The 27,622-nt window shown below is 42.6% G+C and overlaps 1 protein-coding gene across 2 annotated transcripts in view; it reads left to right on the top strand.

Annotated features, from left to right (window-relative positions):
* The window catches only part of LOC115102597 (protein kinase C, zeta), a 168,953-nt gene extending 143,486 nt beyond the window's left edge, over positions 1 to 25,467 (top strand). For both annotated transcript variants that reach the window (XM_029622706.2, XM_029622707.2), the window contains 2 exons: positions 11,029 to 11,144; positions 20,081 to 25,467. In XM_029622706.2, coding sequence (XP_029478566.2) covers positions 11,029 to 11,144; positions 20,081 to 20,168 — 204 coding nt within the window. In that variant the 3' untranslated portion in view covers positions 20,169 to 25,467. The remainder of the gene's footprint in view (positions 1 to 11,028; positions 11,145 to 20,080) is intronic.
* The last annotated feature ends 2,155 nt before the right edge of the window (positions 25,468 to 27,622 follow it).

Here is a 27,622-nt window from a genome sequence, read left to right as displayed (position 1 = left end):
GTGGTGACCACAGACCACTTCTCAGTTCCTATGCTTCCTGGCTGATGTTTTGGTCACTTTTGAATGCTGGCGGTGCTTTCACTCTAGTGGTAGCATGAGACGGAGTCTACAACCCACACAAGTGGCTCAGGTAGTGCAGCTCATCCAGGATGGCACATCAATGCGAGCTGTGGCAAGAAGGTTTGCTGTGTCTGTCAGCGTAGTGTCCAGAGCATGGAGGCGCTACCAGGAGACAGGCCAGTACATCAGGAGACGTGGAGGAGGCCGTAGGAGGGCAACAACCCAGCAGCAGGACCGCTACCTCCGCCTTTGTGCAAGGAGGAGCAGGAGGAGCACTGCCAGAGCCCTGCAAAATTACCTCCAGCAGGCCACAAATGTGCAAGTGTCTGCTCAAACGGTCAGAAACAGACTCCATGAGGGTGGTATGAGGGCCCGACGTCCACAGGCTGGATTCCTACCGCATTTGCCAGAAAACACCAAGATTGGCAAATTCGCCACTGGCGCCCTATGCTCTTCACAGATGAAAGCAGGTTAACACTGAGCACATGTGACAGTCTGGAGACGCCGTGGAGAACGTTCTGCTGCCTGCAACATCCTCCAGCATGACCGGTTTGGCGGTGGGTCTGTCATGGTGTGGGGTGGCATTTCTTTGGGGGGCCGCACAGCCCTCCATGTGCTCGCCAGAGGTAGCCTGACTGCCATTAAGTACCGAGATGAGATCCTCAGACCCCTTGTGAGACCATATGCTAGTGCGGTTGGCCCTGGGTTCCTCCTAATGCAAGACCTCATGTGGCTGGAGTGTTTCAGCAGTTCCTGCAAGAGGAAGGCATTGATGCTATTGACTGGCCCGCCCGTTGCCCAGACCTGAATCAAATTTACCACATCTGGGACATCATGTCTCGCTCCATCCACCAACAGACTGTCCAGGAGTAGGCGGATGCTTTAGTCCAGGTCTGGGAGGAGATCCCTCAGGAGACCATCCGCCACCTCATCAGGAGCATGCCCAGGCGTTGTAGGGAGGTCATACAGGCACATGGAGGCCACACACACTACTGAACCTCATTTTTACTTGTTTTAAGGACATTACATCAGCCTGTAGTGTGGTTTTCCACTTTAATTTTGAGTGTGACTCCAAATCCAGACCTCCATGGGTTGATAAATTTGATTTCCATTGATCATTTTTGTGTGATTTTGTTGTCAGCACATTCAACTATGTAAAGAAAAAAGTATTTAATAAGAATATTTCATTCATTCGGATCTAGGATGTGTTATTTTAGTGTTCCCTTTATTTTTCTGAGCAGGTTATAATCTCCCAATAGCTTAAAATATCAGATTTGTCATGCATGCAATGAAAATAAATTGTGTTAATACCGTGAGGCACACTCCTACTCATATATGAATAAACAGCATATTCTGCGTCCCAAATGTCACCATATTCACTACATAGTTCACTACTTTTAACCAGGGCCGATAGGGCACTAGCAAAAAAATAGGGCATATGGGCCCTTGATAAAAGTAGTGCACTCTGGAGGGAATAGGGTGCTATTTTGGATGAAACCGAGATGCTGGTTTAAACATACAATGTTTGCCTCTTGGGGAAATTGGGTGTGGGTCCCACCATAAAAGTGAGAAGGAAAAAAAGATTTCTAAATATCAGTAACGTGCCTTGCCATAACGCGTGGTGCAGTGCAGACAGCAAAGGAAAAATCTTGTGAATTTGACCACTGATATTTTCCCCCCAGCCCCCGTGAAACCTCCATGTTAAAAGGCTTGACGAAGCTTTGACGGCATGTCTCAGTGGCGGTTGTCCATTGAAGGTGTGGAATTCGTACACGGTTTCCAACAGAAACCTAGCAGTCTCTGGCCCAGACAAAACTCCCGGGCTCTGAGCAGCACTTTGACTACTGTTGTTTAAGCATATTAATATGAATCACAACACATTGTATCCAAGATGGCATAGCAGTCAGATGACTTTGTCTTGTCGTGTCCCGTGTATATATTTTGTATATATTTTTAACCTCAATTTCAACATACTCTACAGCAACCCGCTTCACCCAATGTTATATAGATCTGATATTTTCTATACTTTAGAACTGGAACCCCCATAAGAAATTAGCCAGCTAACTAGCTAGTAGTCAGCTAGCCATTGCTAGTGGTCATCAGCCCGGACAACTCCTGCCAGTCTGCACAGCCAGTCTGCACAGCGCGACTCAACCCAGAGCATATCAGGCTGATTTTTCTCTACCACATCTCTTTATTCCTGCCGCAAGCTCTGAACCTTTTCACCTGGATCATCGCAGCTAGCTAGCTGCTATTTGAGTGGCTACTCCTGGCTAACGTCTCTGTCTCGAAGCAAGCACCAGTTAGCCTGGAGCTAGCCCCGAGCTAGGCCCACCTCCCGGCTAGCTGAAGAGCTCCATCAGTCAATTTCTTGGGCTACAATACCTATTTTGCCAATTGGCCTGGACCCTTTTACTGCCTACACGGAGCACCGCCGATCCATCACGACTGGTCTGCCGACGTAACCGTCCGAGGGGGCTTCAACAGACTCTTCCGTCGCGACGTCCCTTAAGGCACTCCTGCTAGCCTGCTTTCCCCGGCCCGCTAGCTGTATGAATTGCCATGTCTCCAGCTCGCCTAGCTACTCACTGGACCGTATGATCACTTGGCTACGCATGCCTCTCCCTTAGGTCAATATGCCTTGTCCATTGCTGTTTTGGTTACTGATTATTGTCTTATTTCACTATCGAGCCTCAAGCCCTGCTTAATATGCCTCAGCTAGCCCTTTTTGTTCCACCTCCCACACATGCGGTGACCTCAACTAGCTTAAATGATGTCTCTAGAGACAAAACCTCTCTCATCGTCACTCAATGCCTCGGTTTACCTCTACTGTATTCACATCCTACCATACCCTTTTTGTACATTATGCCTTGCCTTTTACTCTCTGTTCTGAAATCACTAGACGACCAGTTCTTATAGCCTTTAGGCCTTATCCTACTCCTCCTCTGTTCCTCTGGTGATGTAAAGGTTAATCCAGGCCCTGCAGCGCCTAGCTCCACTCCCATTCCCCAGGCGCTCTCATTTGTTGACTTCTGTAACTGTAAAAGCCTTGGTTTCATGCATGTTAACATTATAAGCCTCCTCCCTAAGTTTGTTTTATTCACTGCTTTAGCACACTCTGCCAACCCGGATGTCCTAGCCGTCTCTAAATCCTGACTTAGGAAGGCCACCAAAAATCCTGAAATTTCCATCCCTAACTATAACATTTTCCTACAAGATAGAACTGCCAAAGAGGGCGGAGTTCCAATCTACTGTAGAGATAACCTGCATAGTTCTGTCATGCTGTGCCCAAACAATTCGAGCTTCTACTTTTAAAAATCCACATTTCCAGAAACAAGTCTCTCACCGTTGCCGCTTGCTACAGACCACCTTCAGCCCCCAGCTGTGCCCTGGACATCATATGTGAATTGATTGCCCCCTATCTATCTTCAGAACTCGTACTGTTAGGTGACCTAAACGGGGACATGCTTAACACCCCAGCCATCGTATAAGCTAAGCTAGATGCCCTCAGTCTCACACAAATCGGTCACGGGTGCACCTCAGCCATGCTCAAGGTACTAAACGATATCATAACCGCCATCGATAAAAGACAGTACTGTGCAGCCGTCTTCATCGACCTGGCCAAGGCTTTCGACTCTGTCAATCACCATATTCTTATCGGCAGACTCAGTAGCCTCGGTTTTTCTAATGACTGCCTTGCCTGGTTCACCAACTACTTTGCAGACAGAGTTCAGTGTGTCAAGTCGGAGGGCATGTTGTCCAGTCCTCTGGCAGTCTCTATGGGGGTGCCACAGGGTTCAGTTCTCGGGCCGACTTTTCTCTGTATATATCAATGATGTTGCTCTTGCGATTCCCTGATCCACCTCTACGCAGACGACACCATTCTGTATACTTCTGGCCCTTGGACACTGTGCTATCTAACCTCCAAACGAGCTTCAATGCCATACAACACTCCTTCCGTGGCCTCCAACTGCTCTTAAACGCTAGTAAAACTAAATGCATGCTTTTCAACCGTTCGCTGCCTGCACCCGCATGCCCGACTATCATCACCACCTTGGATGGTTCCGACCTAGAATATGTGGACATCTATAAGTACCTAGGTATCTGGCTAGACTGTAAACTCTCCTTCCAGACTCATATCAAACATCTCCAATCTAAAATCAAATATAGAGTCAGCTTTCTATTTCGCAACAAAGCCTCCTTCACTTATGCCGCCAAACTTACCCTAGAAAAAATGACTATCCTACCAATCCTCGACTTCGGCGATGTCATCTACAAAATAGCTTCCAATACTCTACTCAGCAAACTGGATGCAGTTTATCACAGTGCCATCCATTTTGTTACTAAAGCACCTTATACCACCCACCACTGCGACCTGTATGCTCTAGTCGGCTGGCCCTCGCTACATATTCGTCGCCAGCAGGTGTATCTCACTGATCATCCCTAAAGCCAACACCTCATTTGGCCGCCTTTCCTTCCAGTTTTCTGCTGCCTTTGACTGGAACTAATTGCAAAAATCGCTGAAGTTGGAGACTTTTATCTCCCTCACCAATTTTAAACATCTGCTATCTGAGCAGCTAACCGATCACTGCAGCTGTACATAGTCCATCGGGAAATAGCCCACCCAATTTATCTACCTCATCCCCAAACAGTTTTTATTTATTTACTTTTCTGCTCTTTTGCACACCAGTATCTCTACCTGCACATGACCATCTGATCATTTATCACTCCAGTGTCAATCTGCTAAATTGTAATTATTCACCTACCTCCTTATGCCTTTTGCACACAATGTGTATAGACTCTTTTTTTTTCTTTTTTTTCTACTGTGTTATTGACTTGTTTATTTGTTGTTGTTTGTTCACACTGCTATGCTTTATCTTGGCCAGGTCGCAGTTGTAAATGAGAACTTGGTCTCAACTTGCCTACCTGGTTAAATAAAGGTTAAAACTTTTTTAATTTTTTTTTAAATCAGAGCAGTTTACAGATCATTGCACCTGTACATAGGCCACCTGTAAATAGCCCACCCGTAAATAGCCCACCCAACTACCTCATCCCCATATTGTTATTATTATTATTTTTTGCTCCTTTGCACCCCAGTATCTCTACTTGCACATTCATCTTCTGCACATCTATCACTCCAGTGTTTCATTGCTAAATTGTAATTACTTCGCCACTACGGACAATTTATTGCCTTACCTCCCTAATCTTACCTCATTTGCACACACTGTATATAGACTTTTCTATTGCGTTATTGACTGTGTGTTTGTTTTTTCCATGTGTAACTCTGTGTTGTTTGTAAATGAGAACTTGTTCTCAACTGGCCTTAAATAAAGGTTAAATAAAAAATGTTTAAAAAAATAAAAAAAAAATTATGTAGTTGATAAATTAGATATCTATGAGCACTCCTCATATCTGTCTTACAGTACCCTCTGTTTTGAAAGAACCCTTTTTGTTTTGTTTAGAAAGCCCCCCCTTCTTGTAGTTTAACTGTTTAAACAGCCCTGATAACTTGTCAGATGACTCAACAAGAGACTGACTAAAGGTTTCAGAGGGAGAAAACTGAGGGAACTACGCATTGATGTGAAAAATGAGTTGTGTGTGTTCATTTGAGTGTGTGTATGAGAGAGTATGTGACAGTGAGAGCTCCTTGCCGGACAGGTAGATCACATCAGTGACTCAACCCACTCAAGTGACGCACCCCTCCTAGGGACGGCATGGAAGAGCATCAGTTGGCCAGTGACTCAGCCCCTGTAATAGGGTTAGAGGCAGAGAATCCCAGTGGAGAGAGGGGAACCGGCCAGGAAGAGACAGCAAGGGCGGTTCGTTGCTCCAGTGCCTTTCCATTCACCTTCACACTCCTGGGCCAGACTACACTCAATCATAGGACCTACAGATGAGATGAGTCTTCAATAAAGACTTAAAGGTTGAGACTGAGTCTGCGTCTCTCACATGGGTAGGCAGGTCATTCCATAAAAATGGCGCTCTATAGGAGAAAGCCCTGCCTCCGGCAGTTTGCTTAGAAATTCTAGGGACAATTAGGAAGCTTGCATCTTGTGACCATAGCGTACATGTAAGTATGTACAGCAGGACCACGTATAAACACCATGGAACCACGCAGCTGTCATACCACTCAGGAAGGAGACATGTTCTGTCTCCTAGAGATGAACGTACTTTGGTGCGAAAAGTGCAAATCAATCCCAGAAGAACAGCAAAGGACCTTGTGAAGATGCTGGAGGAAACAGATACAAAAGTATCTATATCCACAGTAAAAATAGTCCTATATCGACATAAACTGAAAGGCCGCTCAGCAAGGAAGAAGGAAGAAGCCACTGCTCCAAAACCGCCATTAAAAAAAGCCAGACTACGGTTTGCAACTGCACATGGGGACAAAGATCGTATTTTTGGGAGAAATGTCCTCTGGTCTGATGAAACAAAAAAAGAACTGTTTGGCCATAATGACCATCGTTATGTTTGGAGGAAAAAGGGGGAGGCTTGCAAGCAGATGAACACCATCCCAACCGTGAAGCACGACGGTGGCAGCATCATGTTGTGGGGGTGCTTTGATGCAGGAGGGACTGGTGCACTTCACAAAATAGATGGCTTCATGAGTTTGGAAAATTATGTGCATATATTGAAACAACATCTCAAGACATCAGTCAGGAAGTTAAAGCTTGGTCACAAGTGGGTCTTCCAAATGGACAATGACCCCAAGCATACTTCCAAAGTTGTGGCAAAATGGCTTAAGGACAAGAAAGTCAAGGTATTGGAGTGGCCATCACAAAGCCCTGAACTCAATCCTATAGAAAATGTGTGGGTAGAACTGAAAAAGAGTGTGCGAGTTACACCAGCTCTGTCAGGAGGAATGGCCTAAAATTCACCCAACTTATTGTGGGAAGCTTGTGGAAGGCTACCCAAAATGTTTGGCCCAAGTTAAACAATTTAAAGGCAATGCTACCAAATACTAATTGAGTGTATGTAAACTTCTGACTCACTGGGAATGTGATAAATCACTCTACTATTATTCTGACATTTCACATTTTTTAAAATAAAGTGGTGACCCTAACTAACCTAAGACAGGGAATTTTTACTAGGATTAAATGTATTTGGCTAAGGTGTATGTAAACCTCCGACTTCAACTGTACATAAAGTGCTTTAATTTCTAAACCTTAAAACAGATATGTATGAAAATACCCTCAAATAAAAGCAGACATTCTGTAGCCTACTGTCGCCTGAAATGAAACATTTGATCTCAAATCCAAAATGCTGGATGGAGTATAGAGCCAAATAAAAATGTCAAGCTTCACTGTCCAAATACATATGGAGGGGAGTGTATATAAAACACAAAGACGATGTTTTTTGGAACAATGTAAGGTCCTCAGTTGACTATTGCATGACTGAGATGGACTGGAAAACCATGGAAACGAACCACATGTGAACCCTTACTCACTCTGCAGGGCCCAGTGAATCACCCACTAACAATATTGATAGGCTCACCCTTCCTTCCGCCGTCATATTTTTTCCTCTCCTGCTTTTCTCTCTTTTTCTTTATTTTATTCATATGATATACAGTATCAGTCAAAAGTTGACACACCTACTCATTCAAGGGTTTTTCTTTATTTTTTTAAAACAATTTTCTACATTGTAGAATAATAGTGAAGACGTCAAAACTATGAAATAACACATATGGAATCATGAAATAACCAAAAAAGTGTTAAAACAAATCAAAATATATTTTATATACTTCAAAGTAGCCACCCTTTGCCTTGATGACAGCTTTGCACACTCTTGGCATTCTCTCAAGCAGCGAATGCTTTTCCAACAGTCTTGGAGTTCCCACATAAATGCTGAGCATTTGTTGGCTGCTTTTCTTTCACTCAGCAGTCCAACTCATCCCAAACCATCTCAATTGGGTTGAGGTTGGGTGATTGTGGAGGCCAGGTCATCTGATGCAGCACTCCATCACTCTCCTTGGTCATATAGCCCTTACACAGCCTGGAGGTGTGTTTTATCCTGTTGAAAAACAAATGATAGTCCAACTATGCTGGTTAAGTGTGCCTTGAATTCTAAATAAATCACAGACAGTGTCACCAGCAAAGCACCATCACACCTTCTACTCCATGCTTCACGGTGGGAACCACACATGCGGAGATCATCCGTTCACCTACTCTGCGTCTCACAAAGACACAGCGGTTGGACCCAAAAATCCAAAATTTGTACTCATCAGACCCAAGGACAGATTTCCACCGGTCTAATGTCCATTGCTCGTGTTTCTTGGCCCAAGCAAGTATTCTTCTTATTGGTGTCCTTTAGTAGTGGTGTCTTTGCAGCAATTCCACCATGAAGGCCTGATTCATGCAGTCTCCTCTGAACAGTTGATTTTTATTTTTTTTTACCTTTATTTAACTAGGCAAGTCAGTTAAGAACAAATTCTTATTTTCAATGACGGCCTAGGAACAGTGGGTTAACTGCCTGTTCAGGGGCAGAACAACAGATTTGTTCCTTGTCAGCTCGGGATTTGAACTTGAAACCTTTCGGTTAGTAGTCCAACGCTCTAACCACTAGGCTACCCTGCCGCACCGATGTTGAGGTGTGTCTGTTACTTGAACTCTGGGAAGCATTTATTTGGGCTTCAATCTGAGGTTGATTCTGAGGCTGGTAACTAACTTATCCTCTGCAGCAGAGGTAACTCTGGGTCTTCCTTTCCTGTTGCGGTCCTCATGAGAGCCAGTTTCATCAGAGAGCTTGATGGTTTTTGCGACTGCACTTGAAGAAACTTTCTAAGTTCTTAATCTTCCGCATTGACTGACCTTCATGTTTTAAAGTAATGATGGACTGTCTCTCTTTGCTTATTTGAGCTGTTATTGCCATAATATGGACTTGGTATTTTACCAAATAAGGATATATTCTGCATACCACCCCTACCTTGTCACAACACAACTGATTGGCTCAAACACCTTAAGAAGGAAATAAATTACACAAATGTACTTTTAACAAGGCACACCTGTTAATTGAAATGCATTCCAGGTGACTACCTCATGAAGCTGGTTGAGAGAATGCCAAGAGTGTGTAAAGCTGTCTTCAAGGCAAAGAGTGGCTACTTTGAAGAATCTCAAATATAACATATATTTTGATTTGTTTAACACTGTTTTGGCTACTACATGATTACATGTGTGTTATTTCACAGTTGTGATGTCTTCACTATTATTCTACAACGTACAAATAAAGGAAACACCCTGGAATGGTTAGCTGTCCAAAGCTTTGACTGATACTGTATATTCAACAAAGCCAATAAACAGACGTACAGTGCAACATTTACAAAGATAACGTGGCGCATGTCACACCTGGGTCACATAAGTATTTGTTTCCTTTCAAATACGTAATTGCTATTCTGTGACAATCTGGACCAGGCTAGCATGGACCAGGTAATATTTACCAGACTCCGAAAACAGAAAACGGACTGAAACATGGAGGGACTACCTGAACCTTGTACTTTCTAGAAATGCTCGTTTTAGTCGTCCGTTGCAAAATGTTTTTCTACGGTGTGCACTAATGACAGTGTTGTTTGTATTTTATTAGGGCAGCAGTTACTCTTCCTGGGGTCCAAACACATTAAGACACATTACACATAAAACAAAAGATAAAACAGTGTGTGTCTCTTCACAGTCCCTGCTGTTCCATAAGGTGAAATTTTATCTGTTTTTAAAATCTGATTCTACTGCTTGCTTCAGTTACCTGTGTGGAATGGAGTTCCATGTAGTTATGACTTTATGTAGTAATGTGCGCCTCCCATAGTCTGTTCTGGACTTGGGGATTGTGAAGAGACATCTGGTGGCATGTCTTGTGGGGTATGCATGGGTGTCCGAGCTGTGTGCCAGTAATTTAAACAGACAGCGTGGTGCACTCAGCTTGTCAATACTTCTTACGAAAACAAGTAGTGATGAAGTCAATCTCTCCTCCACTTTGAGCCATGAGAGATTGACATGCATATAATTAATGTTTGCTCTCTATGTACATTTAAGGGCCAGCCGTGCTGCCCTGTTCTGAGCCAATTGTAATTTTCCTCTTCCCTCTATGAAAGTTTGACAATCCAGGGTTACTCCAAGCAATTTAGTCACCTCAACTTGCTCAATTTCCACATTATTCATTTCAAGATTTAGTTGAGGTTTAGGGTTTGTCCCAAATACAATGCTTTTAGTTTTTGAAATATTTAGGACTAACTTGTTCCTTGCCACTCATTCTGAAAATAACTGCAGCTCTTTGTTAAGTGTTGCAGTCAATTCAGTCACTGTAGTAGCTGATATGTATAGTGTTGAGTCATCTGCATACATAGACACACTGGCTTTACTCATGTTGTTAGTAAAGATTTTTAAAAGTAAGGGGCCTAGACAGCTGCCCTGGGGAATTCCTGATTCTACCTGGATTATGTTAGACAGGCTTCCATTAAAGAACACCCTCTGTCTTCTGTTAGACAGGTAACTCTTTATCCACAATATAGCAGGGGGTGTAAATCCATAACACATAAGATTTTCCAGCAGCAGACTATGATCGATAATGTCAAAAGCGCACTGAAGGTTAACAAAACAGCTCCCAATATTGTAATCATCAGTTTCTCTCAGCCAATCATCAGTCATTTGTGTGCTGGGCTTGTTGAATGTCCTTCCCTATAAGCATGCTGAAAGTCTGTTGTCAATTTGTTTACTGTAAAATAGCATTGTATCTGGTCAAACACCATTTTTTTCCAAAAGTTTACTAAGGGTTGGTAACAGGCTGATTGGTCGGCTGTTTGAGCCAATAAAGGGGGGCTTTACTGTTCTTCAGTAGCGGAATGACTTTTGCTTCCCTCCAGGCCTGAGGGCACACACTTTCTAGTAGGCTTAAATTGAAGATGTGGCAAATAGGAGTGGCAATATTGTCTGCTGTTATCCTCCAATTTTCCATTAAAGTTGTTGTGCTCGTCTCCCCATGCAGCTGGAGAAGAAACAGATGGCCCCGCCCTTCAAGCCACAGATCGCAGACGACTATGGCCTGGAGAACTTTGACACCCAGTTCACTAACGAACCAGTGCAGCTAACACCAGACGATGAGTAAGTGAACACCCTCTAAACCGACATGACTAGCCTAACAGAAGACTACGTATTTAATCAAGACTAGATATTTAATGATTATATAGTTTAGATTTAACGAGTCATCAAACTAGTTATGAAGCGTGTATGACCACATATTTTAAACACTAATGTTATAGAGTACTGCAAATAGCTGGTAGTGTTTCAGTGTTCTATAACTAGTGTTATAATAACTTTATAACATATGGACGGTTAGTGGATAGGGGAGCTAGACAGGGCAAGGCCAGTTAAACTCTGGGAATGGTGATGGTTGTTGGCCAGTAGGGGGCACTCCTCTCTCAGGACCAGTCCAATCCAGTCTGTCACCGCTGTACCATAAGGGATTGGACACTGGAGTCTGAGACTAGGGACCTATCCAGGAACAACCCCTAGCCCCTACCCACTATGAGACACTTGATTTCATACGTTTAAACAATATGGTGAAAATTCAACCTATAGCCTATCAGAGCAAGGTTGAGCTGTCTATATATTCCTTACACATATCAAAACATCTCATATCTCCTCAAGTGTCTAGGGTTGGCTAGGCACTAGGGGTTGTTTCTGGACCGAGTCTATACAGGGTTTTTCAACGTGTGACTCATTTTACTGCCCCTTTGTCGCTCCATGGATATCTACACTGATTATACCAAGCATTAGGAACACCTTCCTAATATTGTGTTGTCCTCCCCCCTTTTGCCCTCGAACAGCCTCAATTAGTAGGGAGAATGGACTCTACAAGACAAGGTGTCGAAAGTTTTCCACAGGGATGCTGGCCCATGTTGACTCCAATGCTTACCACAGTTGTGTCAATTTGGCTAGATGACCTTTGGGTGGTGGTCCATTCTTGATACACACAGGAAGCTGTTGAGCATGAAAAACCCAGCAGTGTTGCAGTTCTTGACACAAACTGGTGTACCTGTCAACTACTACCATACCCCATTCAAAGGCACTTACAGTCTTGTCCATTAACCCTCTGAATGGCACGCATACACAATCCATGTCTCAATTGTCTCAAGGCTTAAAAAACCTTATTTAACCTGTCTCCTCCCCTTCATCTACACTGATTGAAGTGGATTTAACAGGTGACATTTAACAGGGATCATAGACTGACCAGGTGAAAGCTATGTCATGGAAAGAGCAGGTGTTCTTAATGTTTTGTATACTCAGCGCATAACGGTCATTCAAAGTCATCAATAGTCTATGATAGTAGTGGTGAAGATCTTCAATATCTTAAAATTGAACAACCAGAGAGCATTCACCACCTGAGAATCTGCAACATAAGTGTCAACATCTTATATTGTAACAGCTATCCACATTTCTTCAGTCTGTTTACGAGTGGTACTATGCAACGTCCCCGACTCAATGTTTTTGAAAAAAATTGTCTTCAATGAGAAAAAGAAAATGCCCTTGGTTCCAACAATGACTTCTTTCTCCAGTGTATACGCCATGTTTTGATCAATGTGGACATGTTGTCCACGGGGGCTTTGACAGAATCCTTGTTTTAGATTAACTTCAAAAGAATGGGCTGAAAAGATTTGGCATAGCAACAGAGGTGGCTGCTGTCCTACCGAGGGGCTCTGTAGCCAGAGTATGACAAACAAGCCAGGCTTTTCTCCACGGCTGCAGGAAACTATTCCAATGTGGCTTTGCAGGCGGTGCCAATAGATATTACTGGGCTGAAGTTTGTCAACATTTTCATTCAAATCAAATCCAATTTTATTTGTCACATGCGCCAAATACAACAGGTGTAGGTAGGCCTTACAGTGAAATGCTTACTTACAAGCCCTGAACCAACAATGCTGTTTTAAGAAAATACCCCCAAAAAAGTAAGAGATAAGAATAACAAATAATTAAGAGCAGCAGTAAATAACAATAGCGGGGCTATATACAGGGGGTACGGGTACCAGTGTTGAGGTAATTGAGGTAATATGTACATGTAGGTAGAGTTATTAAAGTGACTGTGCATAGATACTAACAGAGAGTAGCAGCAGTGTAGAAGGGGGGGAGCAATGCAAATTGTCTGGGTAGCCATTTTATTAGCTGTTCAGGAGTCTTATGGCTTGGGGGTAGAAGCTGTTTAGAAGCCTCTTGAACCTAGACTTGGTGCTCCAGTACCGCTTGCCGTGTGGTAGCAGAGAGAACAGTCTATGACTAGGGTGACTGGAGTCTTTGGCCATTTTTAGCTCTTTCCTCTGCCCCCCCGGATCTGAGGACCCATGACAAATCTTTTCAGTCTCCTGAGAGGGAATAGGTTTTGTCGTGCCCTCTTCACGACTGTCTTGGTGTGTTTGGACCATGATAGCTTGTAGGTGAAGTGGACACCAAGGAACTTGAAGCTCTCAACCTGCTCCACTACAGCCCGTTCGACGATAATGGGGGCGTGCTCGGTCCTCCTTTTCCTTTTGTCCACAATCATCTCCTTTGTCTTGATCACGTTGAGGGAGAGGTTGTTGTCCTTGCACCACACGGTCAGGTCTCCGACCACCTCCTTATAGGCTGTCTCATCGTTGTCTGTGATCAGTGCTGTTGCTGTTGTGTCAACAGCAAACTTAATGATGGTGTTGGAGTCGTGTCTGGCCGTGCAGTCATGAGTGAACAGGGAGTACAGGAGGTGACTGAGCAGGCACCCCTGAGGTACCCCCGTGTTAAGGATCAGCATGGTGGATGTGTTGTTACCTACCCTTACCACCTGGGGGCGGCCCATCAGGAAGTCCAGGATCCAGTTGCAGGGAGGTGTTTAGTCCCAGGGTCCTTAGCTTAGTGATGAACTTTGAGGGCACTATGGTGTTGAACGCTAAGCTGTAGTCAATTAATAGCATTCTCACATAGGTGATCCTTTTGTCCAGGTGTGAAAGGGCAGTGTAACAGAGATCGCATCATCTGTGGATCTGCAGTATGCAAATTGGAGTGGGTCTAGGGTTTCTGGGATGAAACATGTGGGTATTACAGACTCAGTGTTACATGCCTCGAAGCGAGCATAGAAGTTATTTAGCTCGTCTGGTAGACTCGTGTCACTGGGCAGCTCTCTCGGCTGTGCTTCCCTTTGTAGTCTGTAATAGTTTGCAAGCCCTGCCACATCCGCGAGCGTCGGAGCCGGTGCAGTACGAGTCGATCTTAGTCCTGTATTGTTTGCCTGTTTTATGGTTCGTTGGCGGGCATAGCGGGATTTCTTATAAGTTTCCGGGTTAGAGTCCCGCTCCTTGAAAGCGGCAGCTCTACCCTTTAGCTCATTCCGAATGTTGCCTGTAATCCATGGCTTCTGGTTGGTGTATGTACGTACAGTCACTGTGGGTACACTTATTGATAAAGCCAGTGAGTGATGTAGTGTACTCCTCAATGCCATCGGAAGAATCCCGGAACATATTGCAGTCTGTGATAGCAAAATTAAATGATACATTGTGGACTAATTTCATGTTAAGGCTCGATGTTTGTTTGTTTTCTATCCATTCAGCTTTCTATATAAATATATTGGCAATCAGATGCCATACAAATCAGAAGAAAAAGGCTGAGAACAATACAAATTCTAGGCACTTTGAGGAACATACAGTTTTCAGAATACTTGGAAACTGTGGTCCATAAGTCTATATACGTTTTTTTATTTTTAAGTCAATTTTAACTTCAAATTCTGTATCCTGCCTGCCTTTGTCTGTTTCGACCTCTAACATAGTCCCATCATCTATCCATCTACCCTCAGTATAAGCCCACATTATCTCTTGGGTTCTGACAGCCGAGGTGTCTATACTGAGGTGTGTCAGATCAACCAGAGCTGCACCTCTCATCTCATTAGGGCCAACTGGGGGCTCACCCACTTGTCTGGAGTAATTTGCGGTGGGATTTGAGGTTTGCTGTGACAGTCTGCGGGGTTTAGCGTTGGGGAGGAGAAAGAGGTGAAGGGGGGTTGTGAGTTGGCAGCTCTGCCAGTTCAATGGGAGAAGAGATCTCAAGCAGGCTTCAAACGCCATGGCATGGCAGCCCCACAGCACTTCAAAAGGAGAGACGCGATGCCTCTCTCTCTCTCTCTCTCCCTTTTTCTCTGTGTCGCTCAGGAGAGAGGGGTGATGTCGCCCACTCCTGCCGAACGGGAGAGGGAGTGATGTAAATCACGCCCCCTCCTCTTCTGTGATGGGTTTGGCAGACGAAAAAAGAAAAGTGAGAGAGAGAGTGAGTGGGAGGGAGAAAATGGGTAAACCCTCCTTGTTTGGATTTACTTTGCTGCATTAAAAGACCCTAGCATCCTGAGAGCCCTTGCCAAGGAGCTAGGAGAGAGGGTGAGAGAGAGGATTTCATTTGCTTTTGCCAGCGCCGTGACTTCACCAGTCTTGGAAATGGCGAGTACGGCGAGACCCAAAGCAATAAGGATTCAGTCTTTTCTATGTTCTATGGCTAGCCACAGAGATTCAAAGGCTTTATTTTTTGGTCTATAGACAGGGACGAAATGTTTTTAAATCCCTGGATCTGTATTGTAGGTAGAGTGAGGAGGTTGATTGGATTGGTTCCGTCCCACTTTGTTTTATGAATGCTGTGTGTGTGTGGGCACCACCATGAAATACAAGGCTGTCTGTCTTTCTTCCCTTGAGCCCCCTCTCTCTCAGCTCCCAGCTCTGACAACCTTTTTCCCCCTCTTATAATTTTCTTTCTCCCTTTCCTCCTCTCACTTGGTTCTCTCTTTCTCTCAGTCTCTTTCTCCCCCGCGCTCTCGTTCTCTGTGTTGCTCGCTCTCTCCCTCTCTCCACATCTGGTAGCACTTTTAAGCTGTCTCTGGAAAAAAGGCAACATTTGTGCTAGTGAGCACTCTTGTTTGTTTTGGTTGTGTCCCAAATGTTCCCTCCTCGCTCTGTTTCTCTTTTGTGGTCTTGTGCCTTTCCCCTCCTTTTCTCACTGCCTCAAGTTTGCTGCTACTCGCTGACTTCACTCAATGTTATCTAGCTAGCAGCACCCAAGTGTGCTCACAGATAGAATATCCATTGATCATTTTAGACTGTTTGTATAATTTTAGTTGAATCTTACAGATTGCATTTTCTGGGTGTTGAATGGGATTCTAGAGGCATGGTGGTGTGTTTGTGTCTGGATCTAGATTACAATGAGCTTCTCCTTATAACTGGTCTAGGATCATCTCTACCAACATTAAACCTCACCTCAGCCATTACAGGCAAAATAACCACAACCAAACAGGACCAGCGTTTAAAGACGACCATCTCCAGTACGGAAGCCTCTCTATTCCTCTCTCTTTCCAAGAGGCCTCCTTCCTGCGGCTCCACCCTACCCTCCTGGGAGTGCGGTCAGCCTTCTTTACTACGGCAGATGAGGGTTGCGTCTCAAATGGCACCCTATTCCCTATATAGTGCACTACTTTTGACAGGGCTCTGGTCAAAAGTAGTGCATTATAACAGGAATAGGGTGCCATTTGAGATGCAGAGGAACAACATGTTGCTGTTGTTGGAGAAGCAGCTGCAGCAGAAGCTACGCTCTCAGAGTAGTACATTTATTTTTACACAGCCACTCCAAACCAGTCACACGGTTCACTTCATTTATAGATGATTACCGCTTTGTTAATGGAACCAACCGGGGGCTCAGCTGGGGAGAGAGTAATAGGCACAGGGAGAGTTCACTGATGAACAACATCCTGATCTTTCTTCTACGTTCTCACATTGTGCAAAGGGACGTTTTTTTGCTGGGGTTTAACGGTAGATTGTGTGTTAGAACAGTGGCGAGGTTGTTTGAACATTGCTGGCTTGAAATAAATGTAAGCTACTAGGTGGATCATAGCCTTCCTCATTGGCGCCCTAGTAATGATGTCCATGTTTGACTTGAAATAGGACTATTCTCACCCGACTGCCAAAGATTCCCTATGAATAGGAGAGCTGTAAAGGTAGCTCCTGAAGTACTGCACTAGCATGTCTATACCCTTTAAAGACATGCTCTCCAGAACTCTGGCGACTACTACGTATTTTTTAAACATCCCGCTTTGGGCTGGATGTGTCAATGTGTAGTTCACACATGCATAATCTATGAGAAGAATTACGGTCTTACCTCAATTAGCCACGAAATCCCTAGTCTGAAAGCAACTGTTTTTCTGGAAGCTGTGCTGCGCTACATTTCCCCCTCGTGGGCCAGCCCCCTAGCAATTCAAGTTTAACCAATGGCTTCAGCACTTCACCATTTGAGTGACAGCTAACAAGAGGCACATCATGCACCCACAACAGAGCAAGAGAGAATGCAACATACAGTACCAGTCAAAAGTTTGGACACACCTACTCATTCCAGGGTTTTTCTTTATTTTTACTATTTTCTACATTGTAGAATAATAGTGAAGACATCAAAGTGATGAAATAACACACTGCCCCAACACACCTCCAGGCTGTGTAAGGGCTATTTGACCAAGAAGGAGTTAGATGGAGTGCTGCATCAGATGACCTGGCCTCCACAATCACCCGACCTCAACCAAAGTGAGATGGTTTTGGATGAGTTGGACCGCAGAGTGAAGGAAAAGCAGAAAAGTGCTCAGCACATGTGGGAACTCCTTTAACTTCTCTGGGATATGTGGGACGGTAGCGTCCCATCTCGCCAACAGCCAGTGAAACTGCAGGGCGCCAAATTCAAAACAACAGAAAACACATAATTAAAATTCCTCAAACATACAAGTATTTTACACCATTTTAAAGATAAACTTCTTGTAAATGCACCTAGTCACAGAAAACCATACAGCCATTTTCCAGCCAAGGAGAGGGCTCACAAAAGTCAGAAATAGTGATTAAATTCATCACTAACCTTTGATCTTCATCAGATGGCACTCACAGGACTTCATGTTATGCAATAAATGTGTGTGTTGTTCGATAAAGTTAATCTTTATGTCCAAAAACCTCATTTGAAATTGGTGTATTATGTTTAGAAATGCATTGTCTCAAACAAACATCTGGTGAAAGTGCAGAGAGCCACACCAAATGACAGGAATAAACATTGATAAAAGATACAAGTGTTATGCATGGAATTATAGATAAACTTCTCCTTAATGCAACCGCTGTGTTAGATTTCAAAAAACCTTTACGGCGAAAGCTCACCTTGCGATTATGTTAGGTCAGCACCTAGCCACGGAAAAACATACAGCCATTTTCCAAAGGAGAGGTGTCAGAAAAGTCAGAAATAGCGTTATAAATATTCACTTACCTTTGATGATCGGAATGCACTCCCAGGAATCCCAGTTCCACAATAAATGTTTGTTTTGTTCGATAAAGTCCATCATTTATGTCCAAATACCTCCTATTTGTTCGCACGATTAGCCCAGTAATCCAAATGCTCAATGCGCGATCGCTTAGTTCTGACAAAAAGTTATTTATATTACAATTCGTAGAAACATGTCAAATGATGTCTAGAATCAATCTTTAGGATGTTTTTATCATAAATCTTCAATAATATTTAAACCGGACAATTCCTTTGTCTTTAGAAATGAAAAGGAACGCAGCTACCTCTCTACATCACAGTAGAAGCCTGACACAAGGTTCTAACGACTGTTGACATCTAGTGGAAGCCTTAGGAAGTGCAATATGACCTACAAACCTCAGATTTCCCACTTCCTGGTTGGACTTTTTCTCCTGCCATATGAGTTGTGTTATACTCACATACATCATTCAAACAGTTTTAGAAACTTCAGAGTGTTTTCTATCCAAATTCTCGCTTTTGGTCCTGAGTAGCAGGCAGTTTACTCTGGGCACCTTATTATCCAAGCTCCTCAATACTGCCCCCCCCCAGTCCCAAAGAAGTTAAGACCTAGCCACAGAAAAGCATTCCAGGTGACGCTAGTTGAGAGAATGCCAAGAGTGTGCAAAGCAATTTTCAGGGACCACTTTTGGCTCGTGAGCGCTACTTTCAGAACTACTGGCTAAAAAGTATACAAAAATACAGGAGAATTGTACCATTTGTATTTATTCTGCATCTGTAGATATCAACCATTAGTATGTGTGATTAAGGAGGGCTGACCTAGAGCGGTGTATGTGAGAAAAGGGCGGATCCTGAAGGGGCCCGGAGCTAGGACTTTTTACAAAAATGTCTGAAGAGTGAATGGTTTGAGCTAGAAACTACTAAAAGCTATATATGCAAATCTGAGACTCTCACAAAACGCAAATGTAACATATGGCTGTCACATATGTTACACAAGGCTCATTAGAAGGTATGGGGTTCTTCTACATAGATCATAGGAAATCCCAGAATATAGTGTCTATAATATTGTAATAAGTTCACATATAGTTACTGTCACAAACTCCACATAGTTGCCTCTGACTAGTTGGATATTCATTTCCCACTGAACAAGTCGTTTCTGTACTTACAGCATTCATATAAATACATTTTTATCAGGTTTTTGCTATGGCAGATCTTTTTTTCATTGACATTTATCAATAAAACTCATGAATGCAACTGTTTATATCAAATAGTTTTGATTTCTACTTGTAACCCGGGTTGTCCTGAAAAGAAGATGGTAAAACACATCATAGTGAGGCTAAATATAAGGGCTGGGCATGCAGATAAATAAAAGTCAGATAAATGAAAAGCTGATTTTTGCTGGGGTCTCGGGACTGATAGGGTAAAAGCAACACATATAGCCACGAAAACCATGAAACACAGGAAACCAACAGATACGCAATTTGTGAGTAGACAAAGTAGCCAAAGAGTCACACTGCTATATTTGAAGATGAGTGTCTGACATGGGAAGCGAACCGGCAATGTTTGGAGCCGTAAGCTGCTACCCTCTCGTGAACATATGCCACGTCGCCTCCCTACATATAACTATCTTGTACAAATGTCTAGAAAATAAGTCTAAAGCTGCCAATCAGGCTAAAGTAGCACATTGTAGCAATTTTATTTGTTCTGGGTTAAATGACCTTTTTCCCCATTCTCTCTCCTCTTTTCTCCCTCTCCTCTCCCAGGGACGTCATCAAGAGAATAGACCAGTCCGAGTTTGAGGGATTTGAATACATCAACCCTCTGCTGCTATCCGCAGAAGAGTCTGTATGAGGGAGAAGAGACCTCTTCTCCCACCTGTGTCTGTCCAGCCCCCCTCTCAGCCAAATCTATGAACAACTCCCTCTGGGATGGAGGGAGGACAAGAAACTCCCGGCTTTGCACGAGGTTCGAGGACATGAGTGCGAAAATGATACTTTTTTTTTCTTTGTGGATCCCCCATAATGCATTGCATTATTTTGTCACCTGGGGAAAACTCTTTGGAGGTGGTCAACATAAAAAAAGGACACAGGAACATTCCCAAAACCTGGTTGTTGATTGTCTTCACGCTTTTTGTTTGTTTCCCCAACAACTCCATCTCTGTGTCAGCAGCACGGCTGGCTATGTCATTTCAAAAACAGAAAGCGACTTCATTCTGTGCCTGCCCATCGTAAAACAGATTTGACAGTCCCGCCCCTCGCATCCCTGGATGGAATATGACAGTTCTACGACTAGAACTTGAAGTTATGTGCACTTTGTTTTGTTAATTCATTTTTTTTTTTTTTTTTTTTTACTTGTAGGAGGCTCCGCTGCCTCGAGCAAAATAAGAATGTACAATGACGAAGGAAAAAATGATGATACAAGTTATTGTGTATTATAATGTAGGTAGCAACTCCAAATTGATGATGCCTTTCTATTGATGCAAAGTGGCACGTTTTATTCATGACCATGAACTTTCTTTTTGTTAGTTTTCCTCAGCATTGATTTTCATTAACAGAAAAAAAAATGAGACAAAAGTTTATTTTTATTTAAGAAGTGCCTCAAAGATCCAATCTACACCATGTTTCTGATTGCACTTATCGATTGTTCCAATTCCTTTCAGCTGCCTGGTGGGTTGGTCAAGAAAGCCAGTGGAACACATCGCGCATACAGACCAAGGGCCTCATTTCTAAAGGGTTTTTGTGCACAGATTTTATTGTAAATTGAGCATACACGTAAATGTAAATTATGCCAATGTTTTAAGAGTTAAATCTTTAACCACCCTGGGCTTGACAAGAAAATATGCAGTAGGAAGCATTTTTGTAGATCATCCAATACCCTGATAGCACAAAGAGGCAAACTATCATCTGTTGGTCAACAGAATTTTGAAGGATAGTGCATGGTCCTCAGCACTGAAGTATGGGCAACTGTAAGTCTCTATACATCAAACTTGAGAAGTCTGTTGCCATAGTCCTTTACCATTCACAGCATATAAAAAATGTAGTTGATCACCATAGATGCTGAGTGAAAGCTGTTTAATGGGGAAATATTTTTAAAGAACCACTGAACACGCTGTTTGGCACGTGTGTTTTTCTGTTGCTCATTAGAAAAACGAGAATTCAGTCTTGGCGGTGTGTTTCCTGACCGATTCTGCGCTTGGGGAATGTTTACCCCCATGAGACACTGTAGCCTAGTTCCCTTCCTCAAAATCTCCAGAATGAATCTAAGATAATTAAAGAAATCTGTAATTAATGTTGATGTTTGGGAAGAGGATGTTTAAGTGCAACTTTACATCCATTTGACATTTGGGGCAGTATTTCTGAAGTAAAACAAATGTGCGACATGTTGTCTTAAATTAACAAAGTCGGGCTGCTGGGCAGATCTGTCACATTGTTTATGCTATTGGATAGAGATAAATCACCGCAAGCTGTTCACCCCATGTTAGTGTGCAAATCGACATTGTCAAATCAAAACCCAACCTTCATTTACACGTTGTGACGCACGGATGATCCAAACTCCGTTTTAGACAAGACTGACTTTATGACCAAAATTATCCTATTTATATGAGTCAATTTTGACACTAGAATAACTGTTTCTGACTCATATCGGTGCCACACAGGCCGTTTTCAAAGGGATTCGTTGCTTTTTAAAGGCAGTCGCTCTTTAAATTGTGCATACTAACACTTTGAGAATTGATTGAATGCTTAAATTTAGTATAGCAACTGATTTTATAAATGAGGCCCAATGTCTTAGGTAATCCAAATGGTTAAATCTTTAAAAAGGAATGAACGTTATGGAGCACAGCAGCCAGCCATGGTTCTGATGAAAACATGGTCTCTTACCATTCTGTTGAAATACCAACCTGGTCTCAGAGCATTTTGTATGTAAATCTGAGAATCCATTTTGTATGGTACAGTTGAAGCCGGAAGTTTACATACACTAAGATTAGAGTCATTAAAACACGTTTTTCAACCACTCCACAAAATTATTTCTTGTTAACAAACTATAGTTTTGGCAAGTCGGTTAGGACATCTACTTTGTGCATGACACAAGTAATTTTTCCAACAATTGTTTACAGACAGATTATTTCACTATATCACAATTCCCATGGGTCAGAAGTTTACATACACTAAGTTGACTGTGCCTTTAAACAAACAGCTTGGAAAATTCCAGAAAAGTATGTCATGGCTTTAGAAGCTTCTGATAGGCTAATTGACATAATTTGATTCAATTGGAGATGTACCTGTGGATATATTTCAAGGCCTACCTTCAAACTCAGTGTCTCTTTGCTTGACATCATGGGACAATCAAAAGAAATCAGCCAAGACCTCAGAAAAAAAACATTGAATGAGACACGTTCTGTCTCCTAGAGATGAACGTACTTTGGTGCGAAAAGTGCAAATCAATCCCAAAACAACAGCAAAGGACCTTGTGAAGATGCTGGAGGAAACAGGTACAAAAGTATATATATCCACAGTAAAACTAGTCCTATATCAACATAACCTGAAAGGCCGCTCAGCAAGGAAGAAGCCACTGCTCCAAAACCTACATAAAAAAGCCAGACTATGGTTTGCAATTGCACATGGGGACAAAGATTGTACTTTTTGGAGAAATGTCCTCTGGTCTGATGAAACAAAAATAGAACCGTTTGGCCATAATGACCATTGTCATGTTTGGAGGAAAAAGAGGGAGGCTTGCAAGCCGAAGAACACCATCCCAACCGTGAAGCACGGGGGTGACAGCATCATGTTGTGGGGGTGCTTTGCTGCAGGAGGGACTGGTGCACTTCACAAAATAGATGGCATCATGAGAAAAGAAAATGATATGTATGGATATATTGAAGCAACATCAGACATCAGGAAGTTCAAGCTTGGTCGCAAATGGGTCTTCCAAATGGACAATGACCCCAAACATACTTCCAAAGTTGGGGCAAAATGGCTTAAGGACAACAAAGTCAAGGTATTGGAGTGACCATTACAAAGCCCTGACCTCAATCCTATAGAAAATGTGTGGGTAGAACTGAAAAAGCGTGTGTGAGCAAGGAGGCCTACAAACCTGAGTTAAACCAGCTCTGTCAGGAGGAATGGGCCAAAATCCACCCAATTTATTGTGGGAAGCTTGTGGAAGGCTACCCAAAACGTTTGACCCAAGTTAAATAATGTAAAGGCAATGCTACCAAATACTAATTGAGTGTATGTAAACTTCTGACCCACTGGGAATGTGATGAATGAAATAAAAGCTGAAATAAATCATTCTCTCTACTATTATTCTGACATTTCACATTCTTAAAATAAAGTGGTGACCCTAACTGACTTATTAATACAGGTAATTCTCTACTAGGATTAAATGTCAGGAGTTTAAATGTATTTGGCTAAGGTGTATGTAAACTTCTGACTTCAACTGTATGTATTAATTTGTGGCTGTCCATCACCCATTTCTATTCGTTACCAATTTGCAAAATGTACAATATGTTACGATTTCTAGGTATGTGGCATTAGTTAGTTAGCTAGGCTAGGGGTTAAGGTTAAAGTGTTAGGGAAAGGGTTCGCTAACATGCTAAATTGTTGCAAAGTAGCCCGTTATGAGATTCAAACTCGCAACCTTTGGGTTGCTAGTCGTTCGCGTTACACTTCCACTCCGACCAACCACATTTTGGTATAGCCTTAAGTAACCATCTGTCTTATATAACCAAATGTAACATATCATACTAAATGGAGTGTCTTGGATTTACATACAGAATAATACGAAATGCTCAGACCAGGTTGGAAATGCAGTATAGAGCTACATCACGCCTGAATGATCGGATTTTTAAAGTTATTGTCTGCATATACTAGTGCACAATGTGACAAACCGTGTTGGATGCCTGTAACTGGCAGGCTGGTGATTTGGACTTTGCACCAGCAGAAGGCTACACTGATTCTAATAGTTCAGTTCGGGACTGGACATGGTGGTGGTGGTGGAGGAAGACATTGTCAAAGTGTACATGCTGACCTGCGCTACAACTGACCTGGGGTTAGTGAATAGGCAGAGCTCTACTGTCTCTACTGAGGGTTTTAGGAATGTTTCTTACACACACACACACACACTGAGAGATACAGATCATGTTGTGTGTACATATGTACATCCTTAAGGGAAGAAATGTATCAGGAAAGTCTAATATCATCCATACTAGACCCTTGAAGTGCATAAAGAAGAGATAACTTACTTCCCATATCAAATAAGGAACCAGTACTATCTTAAGTTGAGAGATCTAATGAAGTCCACAATGCATTGCCATCAATTAATAATTCAACACATTCAGTGCAAAGATAACCGAAATAACAATTTGCCTCTTAAGTCCCCAGCGAAAATGAGCTTTGAGATTAGAACGTTTGTGTTTCCTAGAGAAATGAAAAAGGCCTTTTTGGATGGGAATTATTTGATGAAATCTGACCCGCATTAATTTGATAACGGAGTAATAAGATGAATTAGATAATCCCAAGTTAAAGGGCTTCAATTAGCTGGCAGGCCAATATGTGCGTGAAAAGAAGGATGGAGGGAAACTGAGGGAGACGGAGAGAGATAATGAAGCTGTGGCATATTCACCGATTAGTCGCAAACTCGAAAGCACACACACACTTTTCAAGGACCAAGATTCTCTTCATCCATGTAAGGGGAGGTTAAACTTTTTCAAAGCCATCTCACTTTCGATAGCACATCAGTGTCACCATTTTTTGTTTTATTTATGAACTGTGTTTTATGTTGAACTCACAGGAATACATTCACTTGACATTGTCTCTTGGGGGACCAACGGATGAACTGAACCGGTACTTCTTGAAAATGTTCCTAACGCTACAGCAACGGCCATTAAAACCAGAAAAAGGGTTCATTTCAATTGTATTTCCTTGATTCCTCGCCTCCTCTCCTTCTAAAAATGCATTGGAGCAGAAGATCGGGAGTTCCTCCCAATACAATTGAGATTCACTCAGAGTATCTGTAAAAAAACAATTAAAAAAACTTAGTCCATGATTTGTGTTCTAACATGTTTGCTGGTTGGATGTGCTTAATTCTGCTTTAACTCATCTCTGTAAATATCTGTAATTATTAAAAACAAAAATGGTTTCCCGTGAACTGATCATGTTTTTTGGTTGTTTTTTTTGCAGCAACATGAGGAAATCTTTCCACGCTCAATATTTGTCTCTGGAGTTTCTTTGGAAGAAACCCTGCAAAAATCGGAAAACCCTACTTGTTAGATCTCTGGTCGCTAGTTTTAAAGAATCTACATTTTTGAAAAGCACATTTATTACTCATTCATAATTATTGCCATGCGGTTTCCTTGTGTGTTAATGTTCTATCCCATAGAAAAAAATGGTTAAAGCTAGAATCCTTAGTACTTACATTCATTTTTGGACAAACATCTGTTTTGCTTCGTCATTATGGGGTATTGATTAGAAGAAAAACAAATATTTAATCCATTTTAGAATAAGGCTGTAATGTGGAAAAAGTCAAGGGGTCTGAATACTTAATGAATGCACTGTATACCCATTGATTCTTAAATAATATAACTTGTAAATGCCTCATGGGCTTAGTTCAACTGTCATACCCCTTCAGCACCTTAAATATAAGCTTGTTTTACTCCAATGTTTGTAAACAAACACTTTATAGACTCAAATCATGGTTAAAACTATGTTTATCATTAGGGCTGGCACAATTACCGTGTGTGGAACGAAGACTGAAGACGGGACGGCCGGTCATTCATGTGGTTGAGTCCGTTTCTGCGGTAACATGGACTATTTACAAAGTAATGAAACTTTGTTGCTCCTTGCTGAAACAAGCAAGATGTAGCAAAAAAGTATTCGGTTGCCTAAGCAACACCCCCCTCCCTGCAGCAGCAGCACACATAGAAATATAACGAATAGGCCTCCCGAGTGACGCAAGGCCCTGCATCGCAGTGCTAGCTGTGCCACCAGAGATTCTGGGTTCGAGTCCAGGCTCTTTCGCAGCGCACAATTGGCCCAGCGTCGTCTGGGTTTGGGAGGGTTTGGCTGGCAGGGATATCCTTGTCGCATCGCAGGCCGGGCGCAGTGCACGCTGACACGGTTGCCAGGTGTACGGTGTTTCCTCCGACACATTGGTGTGGCTGGCTTCCGGGCTGGATGGGCATTGTGTCAAGAAGTGCGGCTTGGTTGGGTTGTGGACACATGGCTCTCGACCTTCACCTCTCCCGAGTCCGTACGGGGTTGCAGCGATGAGATAAGACTGTAACTATTGGATACCACGAAATTGGGGTGAAAAATACAAAAACATATATATAATGATTAGAACGGGCTTGGAAACTCTAACCCTGGCAATTTGGTCTGATAAACTCATGGATACACTCGCAATGACTGCCTGGTATTGTGATGCAATAATTTCCCTGGTAATGATGACTGTTCATTCAAATGATGTTAACCAGAGCCATATATTTTGGGTGTGTTTGTAAATTCACTCTGGCTATCTACGCCGATTTCAGAGCACTCTTGTCTGAGTGTGCCAGAGTGGAGAATAACTGATGAATTTACGAACGCGCAAACAACCATTGAATATAACCGGTGTCAGTAAACGGGGGGGGGTTGTTGCCAGCAGCACAGTTAGTCCTTAAACTCTAGATAATGTGAAAACAGCCTAACCAGCTCTGCTAGGTCAAGTAAAATGGTCAGAATGAGGTGTTCGCTCATGTGTCCGCAAGTAGCTAGGAAGCTAGCCACCTTTAGCCAGTTAGCGTGGGTGCTTGACTGCTGTTGAGGTCAGAAGGCTCTGATCAACCCTACTCCTCCGCCAGTGTCCATTCTGAATGCTCCGTACTTATGAACAGACAATCTGACAACACTCAATTTACGAACGACCCAGAGTGAACTCTGACACACTGGAGGTAATGCAGCTTTAGAGTTAGAATGTTAAATTTTGTTCTAATTTTAAACGTTCAGTTACAAAGCATTGTTTAAAAATTACTCATGTAATGTTAATGGGGAGGTAACATGGCTGCCATAGAATGTTGTAGTGTCATGTAAAAGCATCATAATTCATTCTAGAGATTCAGTTTTAGTTAATATTCCCCATGTAATGTTAATGGGGCAGTTACATGGCTGCCATAGAATGGTAAAGTGTCATGTAAATGCATCATAATGCAGAAACAGCAAACAACTCACTAAATACATAATCATTATTTCTATAGCGTTTTCATAAGAATCTCAAAGCGCTTCAAAAGAAAAAACAAACAAGCAACACGTTATGAGTAGCCTAACTATAGT

The sequence above is a fragment of the Oncorhynchus nerka genome, linkage group LG20 (genome assembly GCF_034236695.1).
Source record: "Oncorhynchus nerka isolate Pitt River linkage group LG20, Oner_Uvic_2.0, whole genome shotgun sequence".
NCBI lineage: Eukaryota > Metazoa > Chordata > Actinopteri > Salmoniformes > Salmonidae > Oncorhynchus > Oncorhynchus nerka.
The sequence above is the reverse complement of the archived record's forward strand: the minus strand, read 5'-3'. Positions and strand labels throughout refer to the sequence as shown.